The sequence below is a fragment of the Ornithorhynchus anatinus genome, chromosome 20, assembly GCF_004115215.2.
Source record: "Ornithorhynchus anatinus isolate Pmale09 chromosome 20, mOrnAna1.pri.v4, whole genome shotgun sequence".
Lineage (NCBI taxonomy): Eukaryota > Metazoa > Chordata > Mammalia > Monotremata > Ornithorhynchidae > Ornithorhynchus > Ornithorhynchus anatinus.
In genome coordinates this window covers 22,179,254-22,204,609 of record NC_041747.1, presented here as the reverse complement: position 1 = coordinate 22,204,609, position 25,356 = coordinate 22,179,254, and the positions used below count along the sequence as shown (strand labels likewise).

General features: G+C 39.0%; 1 protein-coding gene across 11 annotated transcripts in view; it reads left to right on the top strand.

Annotated features, from left to right (window-relative positions):
• Nucleotides 1-25,356, top strand: part of CNTN5 (contactin 5) — a 653,229-nt gene that overhangs the window by 527,651 nt on the left and 100,222 nt on the right. For all 11 annotated transcript variants that reach the window (XM_029048199.2, XM_003430617.4, XM_029048198.2 and 8 more), the window contains 4 exons: nucleotides 2,683-2,864; nucleotides 5,122-5,258; nucleotides 8,088-8,217; nucleotides 10,053-10,203. In XM_029048199.2, coding sequence (XP_028904032.1) covers nucleotides 2,683-2,864; nucleotides 5,122-5,258; nucleotides 8,088-8,217; nucleotides 10,053-10,203 — 600 coding nt within the window. The remainder of the gene's footprint in view (nucleotides 1-2,682; nucleotides 2,865-5,121; nucleotides 5,259-8,087; nucleotides 8,218-10,052; nucleotides 10,204-25,356) is intronic.

Below are 25,356 nucleotides of genomic sequence, written 5' to 3'. Positions count from 1 at the left end.
TTTTTTTAATCAAATGAGATTTTAGAAGGGTCATTTTTAGTTATTTAATTGAACCTATTCCATTCAGGATCTGTGTGGCATTATGGACAGCCATCCTGTTGTTTGGCAAATTCCTCCAAGATCTGCTGCCATTTGGCCATCATATCTTGCTAATTGAACACCTGCCCAAATCCTTTAAGATTTGCTTTTAACTGGTGGAATTTGATCAGAGAAGGTTTCCCAGAAGTTTGGCAAGACACCATTTAGGGATCCGTAGACCTACCCCTCAACCCTTATTAATGCATGTTATTATTGTGTTTTTATTATATTTCATAACTATCCTCCTACTCTTCTTCCTTAACTAAATTTTAACTAATCTTATTGAGTGTGACTTGTAACTGCTTCAGTCATTTTCCTTTATTTTTCTCCCAACGTTCCTGGGCTATAAGTCTGCCCTCACTCACTCTTGGGAAATTTGAATCCGAACACCTCTGAAGCACATCATACCCATTTCTTCATAATTTATTCCTTCTCCAGCCCATATGGCTCTTGAGCTGGATATTTTCTAGAAGTTAAAATGTACCAGTAGGAGTGGTATCTATTCATCTTCACTTTAATGTGGAAAATCTTGTCTCCCTAAAAAGTGCATATTAAGTAGATCATTATTACCCACATTAGTAGGAATTTGTTTCTCTTTGAATATGGACTATAAATTACTTTTAAAAAGTGCATGTCTTTGGGGTGGCTCTCTGATGACTGGTTTTTAGGAGTTCTCTAAAAAAAAATTACAAAACTTTCTTCATTGAGTTTCTGTCAAAGGTATATGTTTCTCCCTCTTTTAAACCAAATCACAAAGAAGGAGTATCCATATATATTTTCACATCCAGTGTAAAACTCTTATGTCACTTATGATGTTTGCAAGAAAGATAGGAAGCTCCATTAGCCAAGAGTACGATTTGTCTCTGAATAGAAATTTGCAACTGGGGAACAATTTCCTTTGATATCATTAAATCTTACAACTAAGTGTTCTCTCTACCTTGACAGATTCCTCAAGCTAACTCATCATATTAACAAAAATGGTTTTTAAAGGCATCTTTTAATGACAGAAACGATGGCCAAAGTTCATCTAGCACTTTTTACAAATCTGTTCAGTGGAACTTATCATGCTGTCATTAATGCAGCATTTAATGAAAATGCCTATGGCAGATTTTCAAACAGTTATATACATTCTTCACTGATATTTTAGCAGTGCTAACTTTTTTGAAATCCACTATTAACTAAAAAAAAAGTCACCTGTTCTTTTCCTTCAGATATTTGATAAGTTAACTGTACAATTATAAAATGATAGATTCAACATTATCTAGGATTGGATGAACATGAAATCACCATCTCTCTTCAACTTTTAAACAGTGTCTCAGAAGTGGCCCAGATTACTCTTAGGGGTTTAGCAACTTCTGAGGAAAAATTGATCCTTTTCAAAGAGTTTCTCTTTTCAAATGAGAACATTTCTGGTGAGTTTGCAATCTCTTCAACACTTACTTTGGGCTCTTCTATTCAAAAGCATTCCCAACCCGAATGATTAAGGAATTAAAAGAAACATTTATGGTGTTTTTAGTTTGTGGATGAACTTGGGAAAGATTATTTTCTCCAGTTCAGGTCTTGGATTTGGTACAAGCAAGTCAATGGGAGCACATGAATCATATGTGTGTGTTTTTTGGGGTTTTTTTGGTGCTGCTCTGTTGTCATCACCATCTGCACCACACAATTAGCAATTTTAATGGTATTTGTAAAATGCTTACTATGTGCCAGGCACTCTACTGAGCATTGGGATAGATACAAGTTAAAGTTGGATAGTTCCTGTCCCACATGGGCTTCCAGTCTTAATCGCCATTTTACAGAGGAGGTAACTGAGGCACAGAGAAGTTAAGTGACTTGCCTAAGGTCTCGGAGCAGACAAGTGGCAGAGCCGGGATTAGCAGCCTGGTACTTCTAACTTCAGGCCTGTGCTCTATCCACTTAAGTATTGCTGCTTCTCTTCACTGCTGCTCACTTCACTCTTCAAGCTGCTTCACTTCCCTTCATGGAATCAGAGAGTTGGAGGGAATCCAAAAAATAATCGACCTTTGGACCCAGAAGGCCTAAGCTGTCCACGCTCTGAGAGGAGAATTTCAGAATCTCTCTTGGTAGCAAGTTTGAAAATTTAATCTTTATAGCCAAGACGTTCTCTCTAGTTAGATGAATAGTTTCTATCTACAATCTAAGTCCACTTTCTTTTTCTTACTTCTACATGGATATAACGCACTTCTTGGGCCCACTTGCCCCTCCTCCCACATTAAAGGTAGAAAGTATTTACATAATATTATGGATGATTTGTCTTGAACTGCGGTGAACTCTTCTTGAATCAAAATGAGTAAAAACGTTCAACATACAACTCAATAGGCAAATAAACAGAATCGTACGGAAATGCACCTACTGATGAGTAACCATTTTTGCAAAAGGTGAGGGAAAAGAATTCCCTTTTGCAGTATTTCCACTTAATATACATTCTGCATAGCAAGTGAAGTGTACCAACCAACTCTCGAACCTAAATTGGGATTATATTTTATTGTCACTTGGCCTATTGAGTACTTAAATTACCAGATAACAGAATCTATGTTTCTAATAGAGGAAAAGTTTTAACCATAGTTTTGGTAATTGTTTCAGCCCAGTTCCAACAATCTCATGGGTGAAAGTTAATGGCTATATTCCTAGCAAAGCACGACTGAGAAAGTCCCAGGGAGTGCTGGAGATACCAAATGTGCAGCTGGATGATGCCGGAATGTATGAATGTAGAGCTGAAAATTCGCGAGGAAGAAACTCTTTCCGTGGACAACTGCAAGTATTCAGTAAGTATGTTTTGGGATGTAAATAAGCATAGAAATGAATGTAAAAGCCTGATCTTGACTTGTTGGACCATGGTTGTGTCACCTTACATTCAATAGTAAAACACTGATTGAATTGGGCCCACATAAAACAGCATGGCATAGTGGATAGAGCACAGGCCTGGGAGTCAGAAGGTCATGGGTTCTAATCCCAGCTCCACCTCTTGTCTGCTGTGTGACTTTGGGCAAGTCACTTCACTTCCCTGTGCTTCATTTACCCCAATTGTAAAATTCAATAGTATTTATTGAGCACTTACCATGTGCAGAGCACTGTAAAATGGGGATTGAGACTCGGAGCCCCATATGGGACTGAGACTGTGTATGACCCGATTTGATTGTATCCACCCCAGTGCTTAGTACAGTGTCTGGCACACAATAAGTGCGTAACAAATACCTCAATTATTATTACTAATAAGACTAGTTAGACTTTCATCAAAATCATGAATATTGAAAATATTATGATTTCTTTAGAGTTTAGAATACAATATTATTACTAACAATAATAATGATAATTGTAGTATATGTTAGTACTTACTATGTGCCAGGCACTCTGCTAAGCACTGGAATAATAATTATGGTATTTGTTAAGCGCTTACTATGTGCAGAGCACTGTTCTAAGCGCTGGGGTAGATACAGGGTAATCAGACTGTCCGCCACGGGGTTCACATTTTTTAATCCCCATTTTACAGATGAGGTAACTGAGGCCCAGAGAAGTTAAGTGACTTGTCCAAGGTCACACAGCAGACAAGTGGCAGAGTGGGGATTCGAACCCATGACCTCTGACTCCTAAACCCCGGGCTCTTGCCACTGAGCTATGCTAATCAGTTTGAATACAGTCTTAATCCCCATTTTCTAGATGAGGAGATAAAACCCTTCCACCAGCACATTCATTATCTTTCAACCCTGAAATACTGCTACATAATGTGCATATAGTATGTTGATGTTGATTTATCATTACTCAGAGTGGGGAAAAAAGGTCTTTAGCACTTATCAACTGGGAACTGTGACAGGCAATGACAAGAGATAATAAGCAAGCGTTTCTTTGCCCACATCTGTTTAGTGCTTTGAAAATGTAACCCCTAGACTGAACTCGTGTTCGTATACATTATATAAATAGTAACCATGGCACAGTGCAGCTACTGAGCCTTTGTTACTAAGTTTAAAGAAACATGGGTCTCAATGTCCAAAATCTCTCAGTTGGTAATTTGTCAAAAACAAAGTCAATGGTAGCATTTCTTATATAAATTTGGTCCAATGCAGATTCTTACTTCTTTAGACTGTTTATTGATTCCCTATTTTACAGATCAGATTTTTTCTATATTTTGACTCTGTATTATTGTTGTTATGTTCAGAATTACACGGAGCCCCCAATATCGCCTTTGCCACTTCTGGAGTTCTTTTTAAAAGAAAATATATAGATGTGGGAATATGCAAGCCCTGAATTTGGAGAATGGCTTGAGTTCTAAATGTTGGCTCCTTCAGCATCATTGTCACTTTGAGCGTGGCAGTGGGATAGGGGTGGTTATAGACATAATTTCTTGATATGACAATTGCTGGTTGCAGCTCCTAAAAATCTTGAATCTATGACTAGAAACTCCATAGAATATATGGCAAGGTTTTATGTAAATTAAATACAAACATGTCTATGAGGAGGTACTTGTTTTGTCTGACCACAGTTGTTATTCCTTAAGCCAAGGCACCAAGAAGCATAGAGCCAAGTGTTTCTAGAATAGGATAACCCAATTTAATTCCATAAACTTGTCACAGTCAACTCAATTCTTTAGGATCATATAAACATTTCTGTCAGAGGTAGGATAGCTCTGGTACCAATTTATCAGATTTCCTGTACTCCTACCATCTTTAAGTTTTGTTTCAATTCGTAACAAGTGTGATTGTGTGTGTGTGTTTGTGTCACAAATGTGCGCCTATGAATAAGCTTTACAAGAATGAATTAAAAGAAGCTTTTTGTGGGTAGTGTACTTGTCTGTCAATTTGGTCATATTATACTCTTCCAAGCATTTAGTACAGTGCTGTGCACATAATAAGCACTTACAACTCTAAGCTCATTGTGAGCAGGGAATGTTTCTTTTTATTGTTATATTGTACTCTTCCAAGTGCTTGGTATAATGCTTTGCACACAGAAAGTGCTCAATAAATATGATTGATGGAATGGCTTAATTAATGAAGGGTATTTAATAGCAATTTACTATGTTTCTTACAGCCTATCCCCACTGGGTTGAGAGACTTAATGACACACATTTAGACAGCGGCAGCCCTCTGCGGTGGGAATGCAAAGCCATTGGAAAGCCGAGACCCACAGTTCGTTGGTTGAAAAATGGACTTCCCCTCTGGCCACGGGTACTGTTGTATACTATCCCGCAGATCTACCTTTGAGAAATTAGGGAAGCAGCGTGGCTCAGTGGAAAGAGCCTGGGCTTCGGAGTCAGAGGTCATGAGTTCGACCCCCGGCTCTGCCACTTGTCAGCTGTGTGACTGTGGGCAAGTCACTTCACTTCTCTGTGCCTCAGTTACCTCATCTGTAAAATGGGGATTAACTGTGAGCCTCACGTGGGACAACCTGATTACCCTGGATCTACCCCAGCACTGAGAACAGTGCTCTGCACATAGTAAGCACTTAACAAATACCAACATTATTATTATTAGAAATATGCCCATCGTGGCCATTAATGATGGTACTAGTTAAGCGCTTATTATGTGCCAAGCACTGTTTTCAGCAATGGGGTAGATCAGTTATCAGGTTTTACACAGTCCCTGTCCCACATGGAGCTCACATTCCTAATCCCCATTTTACAGATGAGGTAACTGAGGCAAAGGGAAGTGAAGTGACTTGTCCAAGTTCACACAGCAAACATGGAGCAGAGCAGGATTAGAACCCAGGTCCTTCTGACTCCAGATTCATTCTCTGTCTACGAAACCACACTGCTTCTCGTTTAATCTGAATGGCATAGTTTCTTCTCTTGGGATCACTAATTTGAAGCTTATACTCTAAAATATTGGAAAAGGAAATTAGCTATAATTGGAAAAGGAAATTAGCTATAACCACTCTAATATAAACTCCTTGAGGTCAGGGATTATGTCTACCAACTCTATTGTATTTCTCAAGCACTTACTTCAGTAATATACAAAGTAAGTACTCAAGTATCACTGATTAAATGATTGTTCCATTACACGTTATTTTAAACTTGAATTTACTTTAGTAGTGATTATTGTCTGCCCACGAGAACTCTGAGGTTTTTGCAATAAGGCAAATGTGAACTAATTCTTTTCCCAAATTATTTCATTGGGAAATTTTTTAGCTATTTTCTGGAAAGCAGAATATGGTTGACACTGCTTACTGTAGAATGAAAAACTGCCAAATGAATGATCTTTTAAGATTGGGATTTCCCTTTGTTCCTTTTTCACTCCTCATCTAGTAACTTCATTTTTTAATCTCTAATAACTGAGATGCCAAGAGATATTGATTATTTATTAAATATTCACTGTCTACCAAATACTGAACTAAGCACTGAAGTAGAGGTGTTGAAAAAAGTTGTCTTGAAACATTTTCTGTATCTGCGAGCCTAAGCTGATCATCCCTCAAGAGTGACATAAAAATGTTCCCATATATTTTAGGGGGATTCACAAGGTATCTGCACTAGACAGCGTGTATTGGATTTAAGTTTCTCTTGAATGAATGTCTTTGCTCTCCAAAAATACGTAAATTATGCAGTTTTTAAAAAGTCACTCTTTTCCTGTGATGGCAGTGATAATGGCATTAAAAGACTATTTTTCTTTGCTTGGGAAAGTTTCTATACCCCTTGTGTCATCTCATGCTTGAAAGCAGTTAAGTGAATGTAGCACTGCTAAAAATTCGATATTCAAACATTCATAATATTCTAATTAGAATTATCATTAGAATTCATAATATTCAAATTAGACTCAGAAAGGAAACATAATAATTTGCTTTTTTGTGTATTTACATAGCATCTATCTTACTTATTCCCTAGTGCTTTGACAGAGGGTTGTTTTGTCACTAGTATCTACCTGCATTATTCAAATGTAGTAAACATGCAGTCTAATAATATATCATTAAAGCAATCAAAGGTGCTGATGAAAGTGATGGTAACATAGTAGCTCCAATCAGTCACAGCAATTCAATGCTCCAGAAATGTCAATACATACATACACAATACACTCTACTTGAAGCTTGCAGCACTTGTGGCTTCCAGTAGAAAGCTTCTTTTGATCAAGGAAATATCATTTTCTGACCACTAAATTATACGGTGGTTTTATTCTGTAAGAAAAAGAAAACTCAGAATTAGATTGAGAGTCCTAAAGTTTCACTCCTCCTGGCTTAAACCAATTTCAGTACATATCTTATGCATCTAGAGCATAATTCCTTCCACTTGATAGCCCTGACAATTTTATTCAAACTCTATAAAGATAAACAGCACATGTGAGGGAAATTGTCATCAAAAATCTCTAAATAAAGCAAAACAGTGCAAGGGGAAAAAAAAGTTCAAAATGGCAGTTATAGCAAATAGTTAATGAAAATTCTAACCAAGACAATATTTAAAGGCTACTGCCACTCAGGGATTAACCAAAAATGAATGTGCCAGGTTTTAGTTTTGAAAATGTTGGAGACCAATTGTACCACTAATGTCATTCAAATTCTTGCCCTGTTGTAAAAATGGGCAAGACAAATCCAAATCCTCTGCTGACACACCTTTCTCGAAAGAAACAGGAGTAAGGCAAAAACACAGGATGGTCCCAAATAGATGGGATCCCCAGAAACCCTAGGTCTTAACAAAATGTGTTCTAGTAAGTTGGCATGACTTATAGCTACATTGATTTGGAAGTAGTGTGGTTTAGTGGAAAGAGCACGGGCTAGGGAGTCATAGGACCTGGCTTCTAATCCAAGCTCCGCCACTTGTCTGCTGTATGACCTTGGGCAAGCTACTTAACTTCTCTGTATCTCAGTTACCTCATCTGTAAAATGGGGGTTAAGAATGTCAGCCCCATGTGAGACAAACTTGTCTCTACCCCAGCACTTAGAACCGTGTTTGGCACATAGTAAGCACTTAACAAATGCCATAATTTTTTTGCATGTGTGATTTTAAAAACACCTCAGTTGCTTAGGTACATCATTTGTTTACTTTTGTTGACCCATTTTTTATTCCATTACAGAGTGGTATTGAGATGGTTAATGGTATTTTGATGATCCATAATGTGAATCAGTCAGATGCTGGAATGTACCAGTGCTTGGCAGAAAATAAATATGGAACCATTTATGCTAATGCTGAACTCAAGATTTTAGGTAAGCCAGGCTTTTTTGTGTGAATATGTACACAGTTGCTCACTTGGGCCCTAGAACCCTTGTCTAAAGGATAGTGAGTTTCTTTAACTGAAAGCTCTTTTTGTATTCATTATTTTGAGAAGATTGTATTCATTATTTTCTTAGCTGATTTTAGCACTTTACCTGCATAGCAAAATATCTTCCAAATCATCTTTTCTTTGGAGAAGTTCTTTCTCCATTTGTTGAGAAAGTTGAAATGGCCTTTTTTAAATTGATGTGCTCTAAGGCATTGTTCTAAGAATAGAAATTAAGTAGCACCACCCTCATCTCTTCACACTCAATCCAGGAAATTCCCATCATCTCTCTAACTCTCTAGAATTATTTACTTCTGGCTATGTGAGCAAGTGTACTACTAGAATCATATTACCGCATTGCTCACCTCACCCCTACAACACCTGTGTTCCCCTGTCTGTCATTTATTTCATGTAGGAGTCTCCCGCCTAGATTGTAAAATCCTTAAGGGTACGGATCATGTCTACCAATTTTATCGTAATATCCCAAGTGCTTAGAAGAGTGTTCTGCACACACTTAGCCTTCAACAAATACCATGAATTGGCTGATTATTAAAAATGGGAAAATATTTAGAGTCAAATAGGGTAAGAATAGAGTTGCTTGACTAGTGAAGAATTCCCAGGAAATGGCAAACAAAACACTTTTCAGGTGTTTCCTATTCATTCATTAAATCATATTTATTACGTGCTTACTGTGTGCAGAGCACTGTACTAAGCACTTGAGAAAGTACAGTACAACAATAAACAGTGACATTCCCTGTCCACAAGGAGTTTACAGTCTAGAGTGGGACAGGAGAGATAGACATCAATACAAATAAATAAAATTACAGATATACAGATAAGTGCAGTGGGGCTGAGGGGAGAGAGAGCAAAGGGAACAGGTTCTGGGGACGCAGAAGGGAGTAGGAGATGAGGATAAGTGGGATTTAGTCTGGGAAGGCCTCTTGGAGGAGATGTGCCTTCAATAAGATTTTGACGGCAGGGAGAGTAATCCACAAAGCAGGAAAAACACACAATTATTCAAATTTATATTTCTAAAAACTTCAGATTTCTGATGCCTGCTCAGAAATCCCAAGAGTGAATATGAACAGTTTTCTTTATATGTATAAATTTAAGCATCTAAACATGACCTATCTTTAGCTTCCTTTTCCAAAAGCAACTTTAGTTTTCTAGTCCTCTGAACCCGTGGCTTAGTGGCAAGAGCCCGGGCTTGGGAATCAGAGATCGTGGGTTCTAATCCCAACTCCGCCACTTGTCAGCTGTGTGACTTTGGGCAAGTCACTTAACTTCTCGGTGCCTCAGTGACCTCTTCTGTAAAATGGGGATTAAGACTGTGAGCCTCATGTGGGACAACCCGATTACCCTATATCTACCCCAGCGCTTAGAACAGTGCTCAGCACATAATAAGCGCTTAACAAATACTAACATTATTATAAGGGCCAGCGTGTTCACTTTCCAGTTTGAGATTAAATCCTGTTTTTGAAATTGGATTAATATTCTCTACCTTTGAATTTGTTTTCACAAACCCTGACATTAGTTGATGGTTGGTATAACTAACATAATAATATAGCCAGATGAAATTGTGGCTAGAAGACTTAAGTCGATTAAATTGTAGTTTCTCCTTTTCTGCTAGTTGATGGGCAAGCTTTCTGTTGTAAAAATGTCAAATAATTTGTATTAGAATTGTTTCTGAAAGAAACACAGAAAATAAATGAGCTCTAGCCATTTGCCGGAGCTCATTGAAATGGACAGCCACGATTGTGTTTCTCTATCTCTTTCTAACAGCCTCTGCACCCACGTTTGCATTAAATCAACTGAAGCAAACAATAGTTATTACCAAAGGCCAAGAAGTCATCATAGAATGCAAGCCTCAGGCCTCTCCGAAACCAACTATCTCTTGGAAGAAAGGAGACAAAGCGGTTCGAGAGAGCAAAAGGTTAGAAGCCTGTTCAATTACTTAATTCCTGCATTGTGGTTTTATGGTTTCCGTGTGGGAAAGAGATGCAAATGATCCTGGAGGAGGGGTATAGTTTGGCTAGATGATGGTACTGTCATCACGAACCGAGAGGAATTTTTCTAAAGGTTTAAACAGGAATATTCATAAGCATTCTGATATTAACACTTTTCCTTCTTCACTACACATTCGCTCTACCCTGTATTTGGAAAAGGGAAACGTTTGACATTTTAAGTGGTTTCTGAGGTGAAAAGTTTGAAGGTGATAATGGCATCACCTAGGTGAGAACATGGGGACCAATACATGAACTTATTTCAGGGGTTTTGAGGTAGTCCTACTTGATGGCATCTTGTGAAGAGTGATGTTCTGTCTCCAGTAACTTGGTAATATCACCAAAGACATTAACAGAGTCAGGGTATCAGGTCATTGGGTGTATGCGGTTAATCAGTGCTTATGTTACCTCCCTGGGCCTTTTTTTTTCCCAGTAAGATCTTCCCTGATCAGTGTTGGAAATCTAATTTGAACCACTGCCGACTTAATATCAAACTGTGCTAAGGTTATGCATCAAAGTAATCATGTACCTTTGAGCTGCATTGACAATAACTTTATTTTTCCTTTTGCATAATGAAAATAGATTGTAGCGATTGGTTTAGTGAAGGGATTACCAAAAGCTGTTGGAAACTTTTACATTATCACTGAAATGCATTTACTCCATAAAGGACTGTCCCCTCACCCCTTTCATTAAACCGACTGGTGGAACCCTCCAGGATCCTGTGTTTTAGGTTGTCAGTTGTTACCCATAATGGGAGCAGACACTCAGCGGGGGTTAAATTGAGCAATGTGGAACCCCTGCTCTCACAGACAACCTAGCCGACTGAGCCTGGGAGGTGGAAAGAAGGAGCGGTTTACAAAGTGGAACAACCACATTACAAATTGTCCTGATCTTCAAATTCTCTTTCCTCACCCACCCATCCCTCCCATCCACTAGACTGTAAGCTCATCATGGGCAGGAAGTGTCTCTATTGTTGGATTGTACTCTCCCAAGCACTTAGAATAGTGCTCTGCACATAGTCAGTGCTCAATAATTATGATCAACTGGCCAACTGACCATAAGATTTATGGCCACATATCAGCCATTTTTGCCTTAGACTCCAATGCACCCCTTGAGGCAACTCTGATGCCATTAATAGAAGCATATTCACTTTTGTTATGATTAGCTGGGAGTGTCACTTCTGTGCTTTTTGTTTTGCCATTAAAATCTGTATATTTGAAAAGATCGACTTTTCCCATTCAGATAGATCCACCCTAAGCCAAAGCAAATGAGACACTTTACCCCAGGTTGGGAGTTTAAGGAGTCTTTTTCATTGTCTTTTTTTAAATAGAATTATTACATTGTGTTATTACTACATCTCCTTCACTCTAATATAAAACCATCTCCTCCCACAACAGCCGCATTTGGATGTGTCAGTCTTTTCTTTAAATAGTTGTTTGCGGAAAGTTTCCCAAGCTCAGGTTACTCCTTCAAAAACAGTTTTTCCTGTATATGTAGGTGGTATCAGTAGTGAACATGTCACTGTTATTCCTGAACAGAATAACAACTGAACTGAGCTTGCACTGAAAAAAAGAAGTAAATATGAAATAATCTTTTTCAAAGCTTGAACAGTTTGACCTAATTTTTTCCCTCATATAGTCCCCCCCCCCCCCCATTGTATTCTCTTCATATGCACTTGGCAGGAAAAGTGAGAAAACCTCATTCTAGTCTTGAGAAATGGAGAGCATGTTGTTTTATGTGGGCGGTTATTCTACCTGTGATTTGCAATCTTTTTGAGAAAATGTCTTGTCATGCCGTCGTGTCGACTTCGACTCATAGTGACACCATGGACACATCTCCACCAGAATGCCCCATTCTCCATCTATAATCATTCTGGTAGTAGATCCATAGAGTTTTCTTGTTAAAAATCCGCAAGTGGTTTACCTTTGCCTCCTTCCACCCAGTAAACCTGAGTTTCCACCCTCGACTCTCTCCCATGCTGCTGCTGCCCAGCACAGGTGAGTTTTGACTTGTCTCAGATTGCCTTCCATTCGCTAGCCACTGGCCAAGATAGGAATGGAATGGCTATGCCTCTGTTTGACTCTCCCTCCCATAGATGAGACTGGTAGAGTACTGGAAACGCTCAGATGCAACTCTGAGAGGAGCTTTGGGGACAATAATTAAGATTTAAAAAGAATATGACATTTTAGAGCTGAGCATTGTCACATCCTGATTTTAATTCAGCATTAATTAGGAAGGTCAATAGATGTGCTGTATGTCCAGGTACACTGAGATCCCTTGCTTAGGCATTGTTTATAAGGGCCTTTCTTAAAAACTATTAAACAACACACTGCTCTGCATTAATATATGACTTCACACTGTAAATCCTTGTAACTGCATAGAGATTTTCAACATTGGAAATATATTCTCCAATATTTACAGTAATGAGAGAATAATTGAATTTTAACTGTGAGGTACATAATATGAATGCGGGCAAAAAACCATTTAGCTTATTCCATCTTGCACCACCCTTAGAATTGCTAAAAGTAACACTTTGATCAATTTACGCTCTGTGTCTTTTAGACTGTGAGCCCGTTGCTGGGAAGGGATTATCTCTATCTGTTGCCAAGTTGTACATTCCAAGGGCTTAGTACAGTGCTCTGCACCCAGTGAGCATTCAATATATACGATTGATTGAATGAATGAATGTACATTCTTTCCCATCCTGACATGGCAATAAATACCATTGCTTGACTGACTGACTTAGGAATTCTCTCCTCTAGCCAGGCTAGAAAGTCAGAGTTTCCATGAGCACCTGCAGCTGCTACCCTCCTGGGTAGAAGCAGTGGGGTCAGGTTAATTAAGCTTTCATTCTTCCATGTCAAACCCTGGGGGAATTTTTGTAAAAACTGATAGTTTAAAAAAAATTAAAATTCTGATTTGTATTATCTGAAGCACTTAAATTCTGTCCTACATGTAAAAGGAATATATGGAAAATGTCTATCCATTTAAAGCTTAAAAAAAATAGATTCATAGAGAATCGGGCCTCTTTGTCACTGGACAAAAGGAGCTTTGCCCCTAGTCTTGACACCCTCAATTCCTCCCACTTTCCACTCACAACTTTCACCATCCCAGAAGCTCCTCCTCTTGCTTCTCTGTCAGTCCAATAAAGAAGCTAAAAATGGCTCCCTGGCAGAAGTCCCAGGGAAGTGTCCTTGCAATCAGAGGCAGTTGGGCCCACGATCCGAGAAAAGGGACAAGGAACCAACTTTATTCTGAGGTGACTTGTCACACCTCCTCCACCCTGGGTTCACTGTAGCCCTGCCTAGAGGTAGAGGAGTTGTTAATCAATCAATCAATTGTATTTACTGAGCACCATATCTCACTCTGTTTACTGAGAGTGCACTATAACAGATACATTCCCTGTGACCCTAAACAATTAGTCCCTGTTAAACATTTTTGCTCTTTACAGGCGAAATAACTATGTCCCACTGTAAGACAACATATGAGTTAAAGCACTTTATTCCTCCTCTGATTGAAGGTCACCTACCTGATACATCATTTACACATGCCTTAATATGACTGACTTTACCTGATTCTTCAACTAATGTGTTTGAGGAATCCTAGTTGGTAAAAAGCCTCATAAGTCTTTTTATTCATTTGCTTTTTTTCTCTCTCCTCCTCTGGTTCAAACTATCTTGCTCATTAAATTCATATTGGATTTTCACTCCAGCTCATTGTTTCCATTACATGGCCATTAATTATTATTAAAATACAATCATTGGAAAACACTCCAGCAGTGCAAAAATATTAAGTCTCAATTATTCCTTGTTCAACTTTCTTTGTCATAAACAAAGAAAACTGCAGCTAGCCTGAAGACACTGGAGTTACATACAACTCCCTCTTTGCCCTTGCTATTTGTGAATTTCTGACATTTTTTGAAATTCCAAGGAAGTTTAAAAACAGGTCTCCCTCCATTTAAAGGGGTAACTGGGAAGTTCATGTCTGTTTATTGTTGTATGGTACTCTCCCAAGCACTGAGTACAGTGCTCTGCACACAGTAAGCACTCAATAAATACAATTGTATGAGTGAATGAATAAAAATTGTCTCTATTGGGACAGCATGCTTGGATATTTCTGTACTAAAGGGACCAGTAAGGTTTTTTTATAGCTTCCCTCACTATCTCCAAAAATTTTCTCCAACTTTAATAGGCTGAAAGTCTACCTGTGTAAGGGAATTGTTTTCTACCTGCTCATTGAGCAGCCCCAGAAAATTGCAGTTCAGGTGCCCATCTGTCTATTCTCAATGCAGGTTCATGCTGTGGTTTATCAGGCATCAATGCTCAACTCACACCAACTAATTAACACTATCTATGGTAAAAAATTTTCTTTATGGGAGCCCAGGAGAACAATGTTACTGAAGAAAAGTCTCTTCTTACCTTTTCTTGGGGAGAAAAAGAATTCATAGTTATAATTAAGGTCTTGTTTTTTGCCCCTTTGTTTCAACTTCCATGCTGTGTTTGCTAATGAAGATGCTGTTTGTTGCTTCCTCTGTGACAGTGTCTTTTAAATATTAAGACCATAAAACAATGCAGATCTCATAAAGTAATGTAGAAATTAGCTATACTGTCTTTCCCTGGTGTCAGAGGAAACAGCAAAATGAAAAAGAGCATTCAGATATTCAGAAACTGACTTATTTCCTTTTTTTTGAAGCTTCTCAGACCTATGAGGATAGTTGGAAAAAACCAGGAAATATTCAATCTGGAAATTTAAAAAAAAGAAATGGATTTTCAATGGTTTTGGATATGATTAGGGAGTCCTATCTGAGAGGAAACGGAAATTGAGGGACAGTAATTGGGTTATTGAGGGGTAAGTTGGACTAGATGAAGATGGACCAGATGACTTTTAGGACCACCTTTATTCTGTCATTTACCTTCACTGTTAATTGTTTCATATGGTGGCATATTTCCAACCATATTGAAGAGGCTTTCAGTGCTGCCATCTCAAGGTGTCAATCAAGGATAAATGTCAGTTGTCAAGCAATGCCATTGACCCAAAAGCCTGTTAGCCAGGGCTTATGTCCATACGCAGGAAGGATTTTTTTTTTTAAATGGTATTTGTAAAGGGCTTACTATGTGCCAGGTATTGTACAAAATGCTGGATTAGATACAACCTAATCAGGTTGGACACAATCTATGTACTACATTGGGTTTACAGTCTTAATTCCCATTTTACTAAGGAGGTAACCTAGAAGTTACCTCGAAGTTACCTTTTAGCCCAAGGTCACATGGCAGACAAATGGCAGAGTCCAAATTAGAAACCAGCTTCTTCTGACTCTCAGGTGGGTGCTCTGTCCCCTTGGCCATGCTGCTTCTAACTAGGATTAACTCAGCATTATAAATACATTTCATCAATGTAGATTAGGAACAAGACCTGAAAAGATAAAGTGTTAAACAAAGAGCTGCAACTTAGCTGAAAACTAGCAGACAGTTGCTGCAGGAAGGCCAGTATTGGACTGTGCATTTAAGAAAGGTGTGGTTTTGTTGGGCAGAATCTTTAAAAGGGCCAGGATGCAAGGAAGCAAAAGTGCAAACATCATCAAGCATGCAAACAAGAAACAGAAGAGCTCACCAAAGGACAGTCTTTGGGGGTATACAGTGTCACCAAGATTGTCATAATTGACCTTTTCAGCTAAAGTGGGACCCATAGGTCAATTTCACCCTCTGTACCATCTTCTTCAAGCACCACACACAAGGATATTGGCAAATAGATCACTGAGAGTCACGAGACATTTCATTACCTGTTCAGACCCACTGTGCATCCAGATGGTATCTCCTCCAGCCAACAGCTAAACCAAACAGCAAAGACAGAACAATGAAGATGGTTGGGGCCTACCTGAAACTCAGAGGCCAAAAACAGTAGATCAAAATAATGGCAGACAGAGCCTACAGCTTAATGCCTTCCGTGTGATCATGGACAAGTCGCTTAACTTCTCCGTGCCTCTGTTTCCTCATCTTTAAAAAGGGGATTTATTACCTTTCCTCCCTCCTCCTTAGACTGTAGCCCACTGTGGAATTGTGTCTGATCTGATTACCTCAGATCTACCGCAGCACTTAGTAAAGTGCTTTGCACATAGCATTTATCAAATACCACAATTATTATAATTATTATTATAATTACTATTAAAAGTTCAAAAGGTCCACAACAAGGATCTCTCAATTGTTGGGAAAAAAATGGCATATCACATCTGTATTTAATCTGAAATCTTAAAATAGAGGACTCTATTTTAAATGAGCATTTGAGAATACGTCTAAAATGATAATAAAGTACTTTCTTCCATTAGTATTAATGACCTCCATTCTCAAAAATGATTTTCTCCTTTATTTTCCCAAACTTTAACACATTGGCAAACCATGCCGGGGACATCAGTTTCTCTTCCAGTGGACTTTGAAGATTTCCCTAGACTCTGAACACTAAGATCCTCCTTTTAAAAGTGTAATATTATTTTGCTTTCCTTTTCTTACTTTGTGACTCCTTTTCAGTTGCTTCCTTTTTCTTCACTTTCAGGCAAAGAACCAAATAGTTCACCCACACCCAAGAGACGACAGTACCGAAACCTCAGTGTTTTTAATCTAAGAATTATGACAAAAATCCTTGCTCTGTTGTGCTATGAACACCTCCAGTTTGTGCCTTTACATCTCGAGCTAATTATCAGTTTAGCTAACAGGTCATAAATTCTACTTCAAACTATGGTTCATTTACTGCAGTTACTATAAATTACTACCCGAGTTCCCTAGTATGTGCTCCACATAGGCACAACTTGAACAAGTCATTAGTTGCTTAAAGGCTTTTCTTTTCCTAAGGCCCCCCAGACTGCAACTTTCAGCTTAATTTGTCCTTAATAGAAACTACATCTAAAATACTTGGGAATTCAAGTACCTAAGTACATGCTACTGACTGATCTCCCCAACCTCCCCAAGTGACTCCTTAATGAACATAAAGTAGTGGAGAGAGGAGATTGTGAGGACATTTAGAAAAAGGTACTTTATGGCAGAATTCTTATCTTCCTCTGAGAGTCACACCATCACTTCTTTTCAGTATTTGCATAAATCATGATCTAATTTAACTGTGGCGGTCTCATAATGGGAATTAGAGGGCTGGTTACAAATTAGAGCACAAAAACAATGTTAACCTTGACTCTGAGGGGGGGAAATGGCAAGATCAATTCCTTCAGTAAGATATTTGTATTAAGAGTAATGCCTGAGCATCAGCATAATATTTACTACTTTGTTTTAGCGTTTGAAAATATTTTTTTCCATAGCATTGGTGTTTATTGAGCACCTACTGTACTATACTAAGTGCTCAAGAGACGCTACAGAAGTACACTCTTTGAGCAATCAGTGACTGATCTGACATTTCTCCCAAGAAGCTGCAGAAGGGTCTCGGACAGAGGAATGGCCCCCTGGAAGTTTTAGGGAGAAACATCTGAGGGGAAATCCACATCTGAGGTGACCTTACTGGCTCCTCAGCCTTTGTTCCCTAAAACTCCTCTAAACTGCAAGTTCCCTGAGGGGAGGGATCCGAGTCTCCCTACTGTATTTTAGTTTCCCAAACACTTAATACAGTACTCTATTCAAAACAAGTAATTCATGTTCTCAGGTAATTTGATCAACTTTGGGCAGGGAACATATCTACCAACTCTGTTGTGTTGTCCTCTCCCAAGTGCTTAGTACCATGTTTTGTGCACCGTAAGCACTCAGTAAATACCATGGATTGATAGATTGATTGTCTGATTTAGCGCTACCTGATGTATATGCATTTTTGAGGAGGAGAGACTGTGAGAGAGTGGAAAAAGCTGTCGTTGAAATATATATTTTTAGATGAGCTATTAGGCTAGTTTTAAAAAAGAGCTGTGTCTGTCTCCATGTTATATGGTGAGGTCACAGTGGTATGATTTAAAATCTGATTGGGAGAGCTAAGAGAGTTGCAGGTGAAGTTACAAAGGGGCTGGCTTTGACTACACCTCCCAGAAGCTTTTGAGGCATTATGGGCCGAGTGGGGCTTGTCTGCCAATAGTGAAAAAGTTCTGGGTGGGTGGAGGTAATCTCAGGGGGACCCTTTTAAAAAACAACAAAGTCTCCATTTGGTGTGCTGCTTTGAACTCTGGTTCTTATCCGCCGCTCACTTAGAATTTGGATAGAAGAGTTTCACATGATGAGATGTTTCTCTCTGCTCAAGCTACACCTGAGAAAAAAGTAATGTTATTTATTAGTTTATTACTACTTATTTTAATATGGAATTATTTGAGTCTAAAACCTTTTCCATTCACTTCCCCAGGCAAAAGCCCTAGGGTGGCCATGTGACCAAGTGGCTTTTGATCATAAGACAGTCAAACTTTACATTTGCCAAATTTTACATTGTGCCTCAGTGGCTTTAAATATACTGTAAGCCCCAGTCTTCCTATTCTTCTGATGGTATTTGTTTGAAATTTGTATTAGTAGTAATACCATTGATTAAGCAACTGTTGTGTTATAAAAACTGGGAAAAAGTACACAGATGAGAATGTGACTCATCCCTGCCTCAAGGGGCTCACTGTCAGAGAACAGAGGAAGGGACAGGTTGGAGAGTGACTTATAAAGAAAGATGAAATAATCAATTATGTCATCACTTTGGCCATTGTTTTGCCTGAAAATCTGGTTTGGCCAGGATTATTGTGGACTGTGCAGAACTAACATTTAAATCCTAGAAGACGTTTCTCTTCTGGTGTTTCCCCTGGATTTCTGTCAGTTTCAGTTTGGAGTTATCCAGCAAATTGGCCCCAAACTCAGTCTCCTGAAGTTTCTACTTCTGAGACTCACACAGTGCCACTAGCTTGTAAGCTCCATGTGGGCTGGGATGGTGTCTCTTTAACTCTACTCTTCCGACTGTTTCATACAGTACCCAGTACATAGTAAATACTATTGATCACTTGATTGACATCCTTAGGAGATCTGTTTGAAATTCCGCATGTCATCAAATGGAAGCAGTGTGTCTTAGTGGATAGAGCACGGACCTGGGAGTTAGAGGTTTCTCCACTACCTGTCTGCTGTGTGACCTTGCGTAAATTGCTTAACTTCCCTGGGCCTCAGTTACCTCATCTGTAAAATGGGGATTAAAAATGTGAGCCCCATGTGGGAGAGGGACTGTGTCCTACCTGATAAACTTGTATCTAGCCCAGTGCTTAGAACAGTGCTTGGTGCATAGTAAGTGCTAAACAAGTACTATTATTATTATTATTACAAAAAAAACCCAGCTTGCATAAGGGAGGAGCATATATTGCATGTACTGTTAGCTATCCTTGGACCGTCTATTTCCAAGACAGAGAGGTGCTCTCCCATTTTTCATTCTTTCATTTAATAGTATTTATTGAGCACTTACTATGTGCAAAGCACTAGCACACTGCCCCAAAGAGAGAGGGTCAGAGTAGTAACTTGAGAACTTATTCCAGGAATGTGGACTGGAGATCAGGCTCTAGAGCTGGAAAAGGATTTGGAGACTGTGCAAGAAAGAGGTGGAACCTATTGTTCGTAGGCTAAACTATAGCAGGAACTTTTCACCATCAGCCTCTGAGGACAGAAACCTTCTCTAGAAGAGATAATAATAATAATGGTATTTGTTAAGCGCTTACGAGAAGCAGCGTGGCTCAGTGGAAAGAGCATGGGCTTTGGAGTCAGGACTCATGAGTTCGAATCCCAGCTCTGCCACTTGTCGGCTGTGTGACTGTGGGCAAGTCACTTAACTTCTCTGTGCCTCAGTTCCCTCATCTGTAAAATGGGGATTAAGACTGTGAGCCTCACGTGGGACAACCTGATTCCCCTGTGTTTACCCCAGCGCTTAGAACAGTGCTCGGCACATAGTAAGTGCTTAACAAATACCAACATTATTATTACTATGTGCCGGGCGGGCACTGTTCTAAGCGCTGGGATAGATACAGTAATCAGGTTGTCCCAAGTGGGGCTCACTGTCTTAATCCCCATTTTACAGATGAGGTAACTGAGGCCTAAAGAAGTTAAGTGACTTATCCCAAGTCACATAGCTGATAAGTGGCGGAGGAGGGATTAGAACCCACGATCTCTGACTCCCAAGCCCGTGCCCTTTCCACTAAGCCGCGCTGCTTTTCTTGGGATCTTGTGATGCTGCCAAGGCAGGCAGATTCCTGATCCATAACTTTATTCCAGGGTTTTTGTGTGTGCAAGTTGTCCCACAGAGTTTTTGTGTTGCTCGAGGCGGCTGGAGTCAATTCCATCCACTGTGGAAGAAGCACGGGAGCAGCTGTCCAAAAGAATCCCGAATTCGTAGTGTATCAGCACCAGGTTTTCCATCAAATTGCTACCCCCAACTTATCCCTTTTATAAAAGAATAAACTGACTTCGGCAAAAAGGTAACAGCAGCAAACGTTCACACCTCCCTGTTCCACCTCATTTACCCCAGCGAGGTGTGTGCAGATTCTTTGCTGGTTATTTAAATGCTAATATTCAAGAATGCAGTCTTAGGAACAACACCTAGTTGTATTTAAGGCCAGCCTCTACTGTGGAATGTGTCTCTTGAGGTAAATAACTTCGCAATACCCAGTGTTTGAAGCACCATCCACTCTAAACACAAATCGGGACACATCTCAAAAAGCTCTTAATGATGTTTAAACCTTACAACCAAATCATTTTAACTAACACTTTGAAATAGAATCCGTCTGAGCAGTGCCTCTTTCTGGGTTGAAATGTAATTGTAAGATTGCTTTTAAAATGTAAAAGGAGGTAAACCACATTTTAACTGTTACATTCCTTTAAATAATATGAGTGCAGGAAGATGACACCTGCTCCATGCTGGGATCAAAACTTGATTTCCTTTGCTAAGTATGTTTGTTTTTTGGTGTGTAACTGGCTATAAATACTTAAGGAAACAGCAAGGGTTGATCTGCATAAGAAGTCCTTGCGGTCTCACCCACAGATAACCTTTCCTTCTGGGCCTTCTCCTTCCCAAATGTGCAGTATATCATCTTTCAATCAAGTAGTCGATCGATCACTTGTATTGAGCGCTTACTATATGCACAGCGCTCTACTAAGAGTTGGGAGAGTGTAATATAACAGAGTTGGTAGTCATGTTCCCTGCACAAAACGAGCTTTCAGAAATGCTGATATGAGGGGGAAGGACCTTGACTGCCTTGTGACCAGGGTTTCCAACTCTTGAGAACAATTTTTACAAACAGAATTTGTCCTAAGTCTGCACAGAGGGATGCTAGTTGATGAGGGTACGGCACAAGAATTAGGATGGAAAGAACTTTTGGTGAAGAAAAAGGGATAGAGAAAATGCAAAGATTGGTATAAGAGTAGATTAGAGGGTGAAGGATTCTGGCAGTGACGAGCAGTGCTTTAACAGCATGGCTTAGTGGCAAGAGCTAGGGCTTGGGAGTCAGGGGCTGTGAGTTCTAATGCTGGCTCCGCCACTTGTCTGCTTTGTGACCTTGGACCAGCCGCTTCACTTCTCTGGGCCTCAGTTCCCTCATATGGGAAATGGGGATTAAGACTGTGAGCCCCAAGTGGGAAACCTGATTACCTTGTATCTACCCTGGTGCTTAGAACAGTACTTGGCACATAGTAAGCGCTTAACGAGTTTCATAATAATAATAATAATAAAAACCTTTTTTGGTTGGGGGGTCTGCCCAACCTGAGGGTGGAAAACAAAGATTACAATGTTCTAAAATTTCCAAAGTCCACAAGACAAGCCTGCCTCCCCAACTGGGAACCTTGGGTGTATATTGCTGCAGCTAGATGAATAATGTAATAAGAGAAAAAAAATTAGGACTCCTGAGTTCTGAGAGTAGGCCTTTGGTCACAAAATAATTTCTAGATTAATTTATCTTTCTAAAGCATTTGAAAATGATGTCGAGGAAAATAGCAAATTTCTATATTTTTAGTATATTACCTGAGAGATGTATTCACCTACCTCTTGATATATATTTATGGGGTAATTTATTAAAAATTGCTATTCACAGATTGTTTCAGATGAGAGGACACATATATGTTATCAGTGAAATTGATATGTGTAATTCCCTTTGGCAGCAGGTCAATTGTGTGCAAGTTTCCAAGAGTAGAATTGGTCCTTGCAAGAGTAATGTAAGAGAAGAACCATTGCTTGAAATCCTTCTCTTGGCCCATGTATTTTATTTCTAAGATTTCGTATTAGATAAAATTGCTGGCACATCATTCCTGTGAGTTCCATGTCATTTTTTTTATAAATTGAAAGCAAAAACCCTATCTGGTGTTCTACATGAAAGCAGTTCAGTACAAAAAGTCCATTGCAAGGTTTAAACGTTAATAAGCAGAAAATGTGTCCAACTACCTGGGGACATCTTTGAAACCAGGCCTGCCATCTATAAAGAGGGAGGTTTTATGCCATCAGAATATAAAGTATCTCAAATGTTCTGGTGGTAAATGAAACCATAATCATGGTAAACATTTAAACAAGTGAAGTTAATGGCTATTTATTAAATTCCCCCTTTTATGTAGATTACTGTGGGAGCCTATTGTCTGATCCCCATTTGATAAATTGAGAAGGCTTGCATGTTATTTAGCAGGAGACTACATGGTAATAAATTTGTTGTGGGCAGGGAACTGTTTTCTAACTCTGTTGCACTGTATTCTCCCAAGCTCTAAGTACAGTTTTCTGCACCTAGTAAGCGCTCGATAGTAGGAGTCATAATATTTATTAGGTGCTTCAGGTAACAGTGTGGCGTAATGGATAGGGTGGATAGAGCATGGGCCTTTGAGTCAGAAGGTCATGGGTTCTAATCTCACCCCCGCCACTTGTCTGCTGTTTGACCTTGGGCAAGTTACTTCAGTTCTCTGGGCCTCAGTTACCTTATCTATAAAATGGGGATCGAGACTGTGAGCCCCACATGGGACAGGGACTGAGTCTAACCACCCCAGCATTTAGTACAGTGCCTGGCATGGTAAGCACTTAACAAATACCATAATTATTATTAATTATTATTACTGTGTGCAGATCACGGTATCAAGTGCTGTGAATAGGACATCATCACTATCCCTCGGGAGACTCACAACAAACAGATGATTATGATGCATAATAATGATTGGAAGTGTCCATGCCTTCTCAATACTTGTGTATCTGTGTGCACTCGGTTTATTTGTTGCGACTACTCTAGTTGGGAAGATTTGTATGTTTCTCTCCTCTATTGTAGTATAAGCTATTTGTGGGCAGGGAGTGTGTCACTTGGTTATTTTGTATTTCTCAAGTACCTAGTACAGTATACTGTACCAAATAGGCCCTGGATAAATCTTACTACTAAGCATCCTGTGCCTCCCTTACCACACATTCCCATCATATTAAACCTGTTCCTTAGTCTCTTTGGGCTTCACCTTTCACTGTCAGATAATTTCACTGTGATGACACTGACATGGAATGATCTGGGCAAAATCTTTTGGAATGACAAGTTTTCAGGGAGTAATTTTATTATTATTTTTTTTACATGATGAGGTTAGAAGCAACCCCTTTTAAAAGTAGATAAAAACTGCACTAGTCCTCTACAGTGGAGAGCAGAAATAGAAAATAAATTGGATGACTACAGAAATGCTCACCAAGTAAAGGCACTTAAGAGTAATAATAATTATGATATTTGTTAAGTGCTTAATATGTGCCAAGCATTGTGTTAGTTAAAGATCTTTGGGTTGGACACAGTCTGTGTTCCACACGGGGCTCATAGGGTAAAATAGAGGGAACAACTGGAAGTTGTCCTTTCTGATTTTAAATACCTCAAGAACCAGGATGACTTCTCGGACTCTTGCAAAGTGCAGACAAAATCCTATAAAATACAGAATTTACTTGGGACATTTTAAATTCCATCTTTCTGCACTGCAACCACTTGGATCATATAGTCATTTTACTCCCTCTTTTCTGTGTGCAGCTTTTGAATTACTGTAGACAGTAATTATTTTTCTTTTACTCTCTCCTGTCCTTGCTCCACAATTGTAATTTGGCTTGCAATACATATTTAATGTTTTAATCTTGCCTCATGAATCTGTTTCTAGAGCTACTTAATCATTTTTGTTACTCGTCTCTGAATTCTCTTCGATTCTTTGACCTTTATCTGGTACTGGGATTCTCAAAGCTTACATGCATTATTCTGGGTCTCTGCAAATTAGTGTCAAGTGGAGAAAAAAACACAACTTAAATATCAAATAAATATCGTCCATTAAATGTATGTGCTCATCTTCTTTTACCAGTTATGTTAGCTAATGTTTTCATTGGTTTAAATTTAATTTGTATTTTCCATTTCCATATTCTTTATATCTCTAGGTCCTTTTGTCAGCTTTTCTTGTACACTAGCCAATTTTACATCATGGGACACTTGTAGCAGAATAGCTGCAATAATGTTTTAAATATTGATTCTAAGCATCTTTGATATCTCAAGATTGCTACTCATTGAAATTTTACCTTTTGTTCAGTGTTTTTTTTTTAATTTTGTCTTTTTCTTACTAGTTGCTGTCTTTTATGTGAAACTGGGAACTAATGGGTAGATTTTGGTTCAGCGGGGTATTTGATCACAGTTCATGTACAGATTCACTGGTTTCTCTCAGGGATGAAGAATTTAACCTCAACTGAGAAGTTGTCTTTTGATCAGAATACTTGACCCTAGTCTGCGGCCCTGTTCTGTATGATTATACAAATAGACTAGGTAACCTAATTTCATTTTGATTCATTATCATTATCAGCATGCTAGGAGAAGGTCTAAATGATAAAGCAAAATTATGAAATGAATCCTGGAAGAAAAAACTGAGCCTTGAACTTGCTCAGTGTAGTGTGCGATCTAACTGTTGTCTTAGTTCTGCCATCACACAAATCTTCATACATTTTTGCTAGAAATTTCCAAAGGAATTAGGTCACATTCATCCAACAACACAAGCCCTCGGATGCACTGCACCATGGTGTTAGGAGAAGTGTTTTTTGTGCATTTGTGGGATGTCAGAATGAGCAACTGCCGTGTAAAAGGAGACTTGAGTGTTGTAGTATGCATTAGAGGTTTCACGTTATTTGTGCCTTCACAAGGGCAA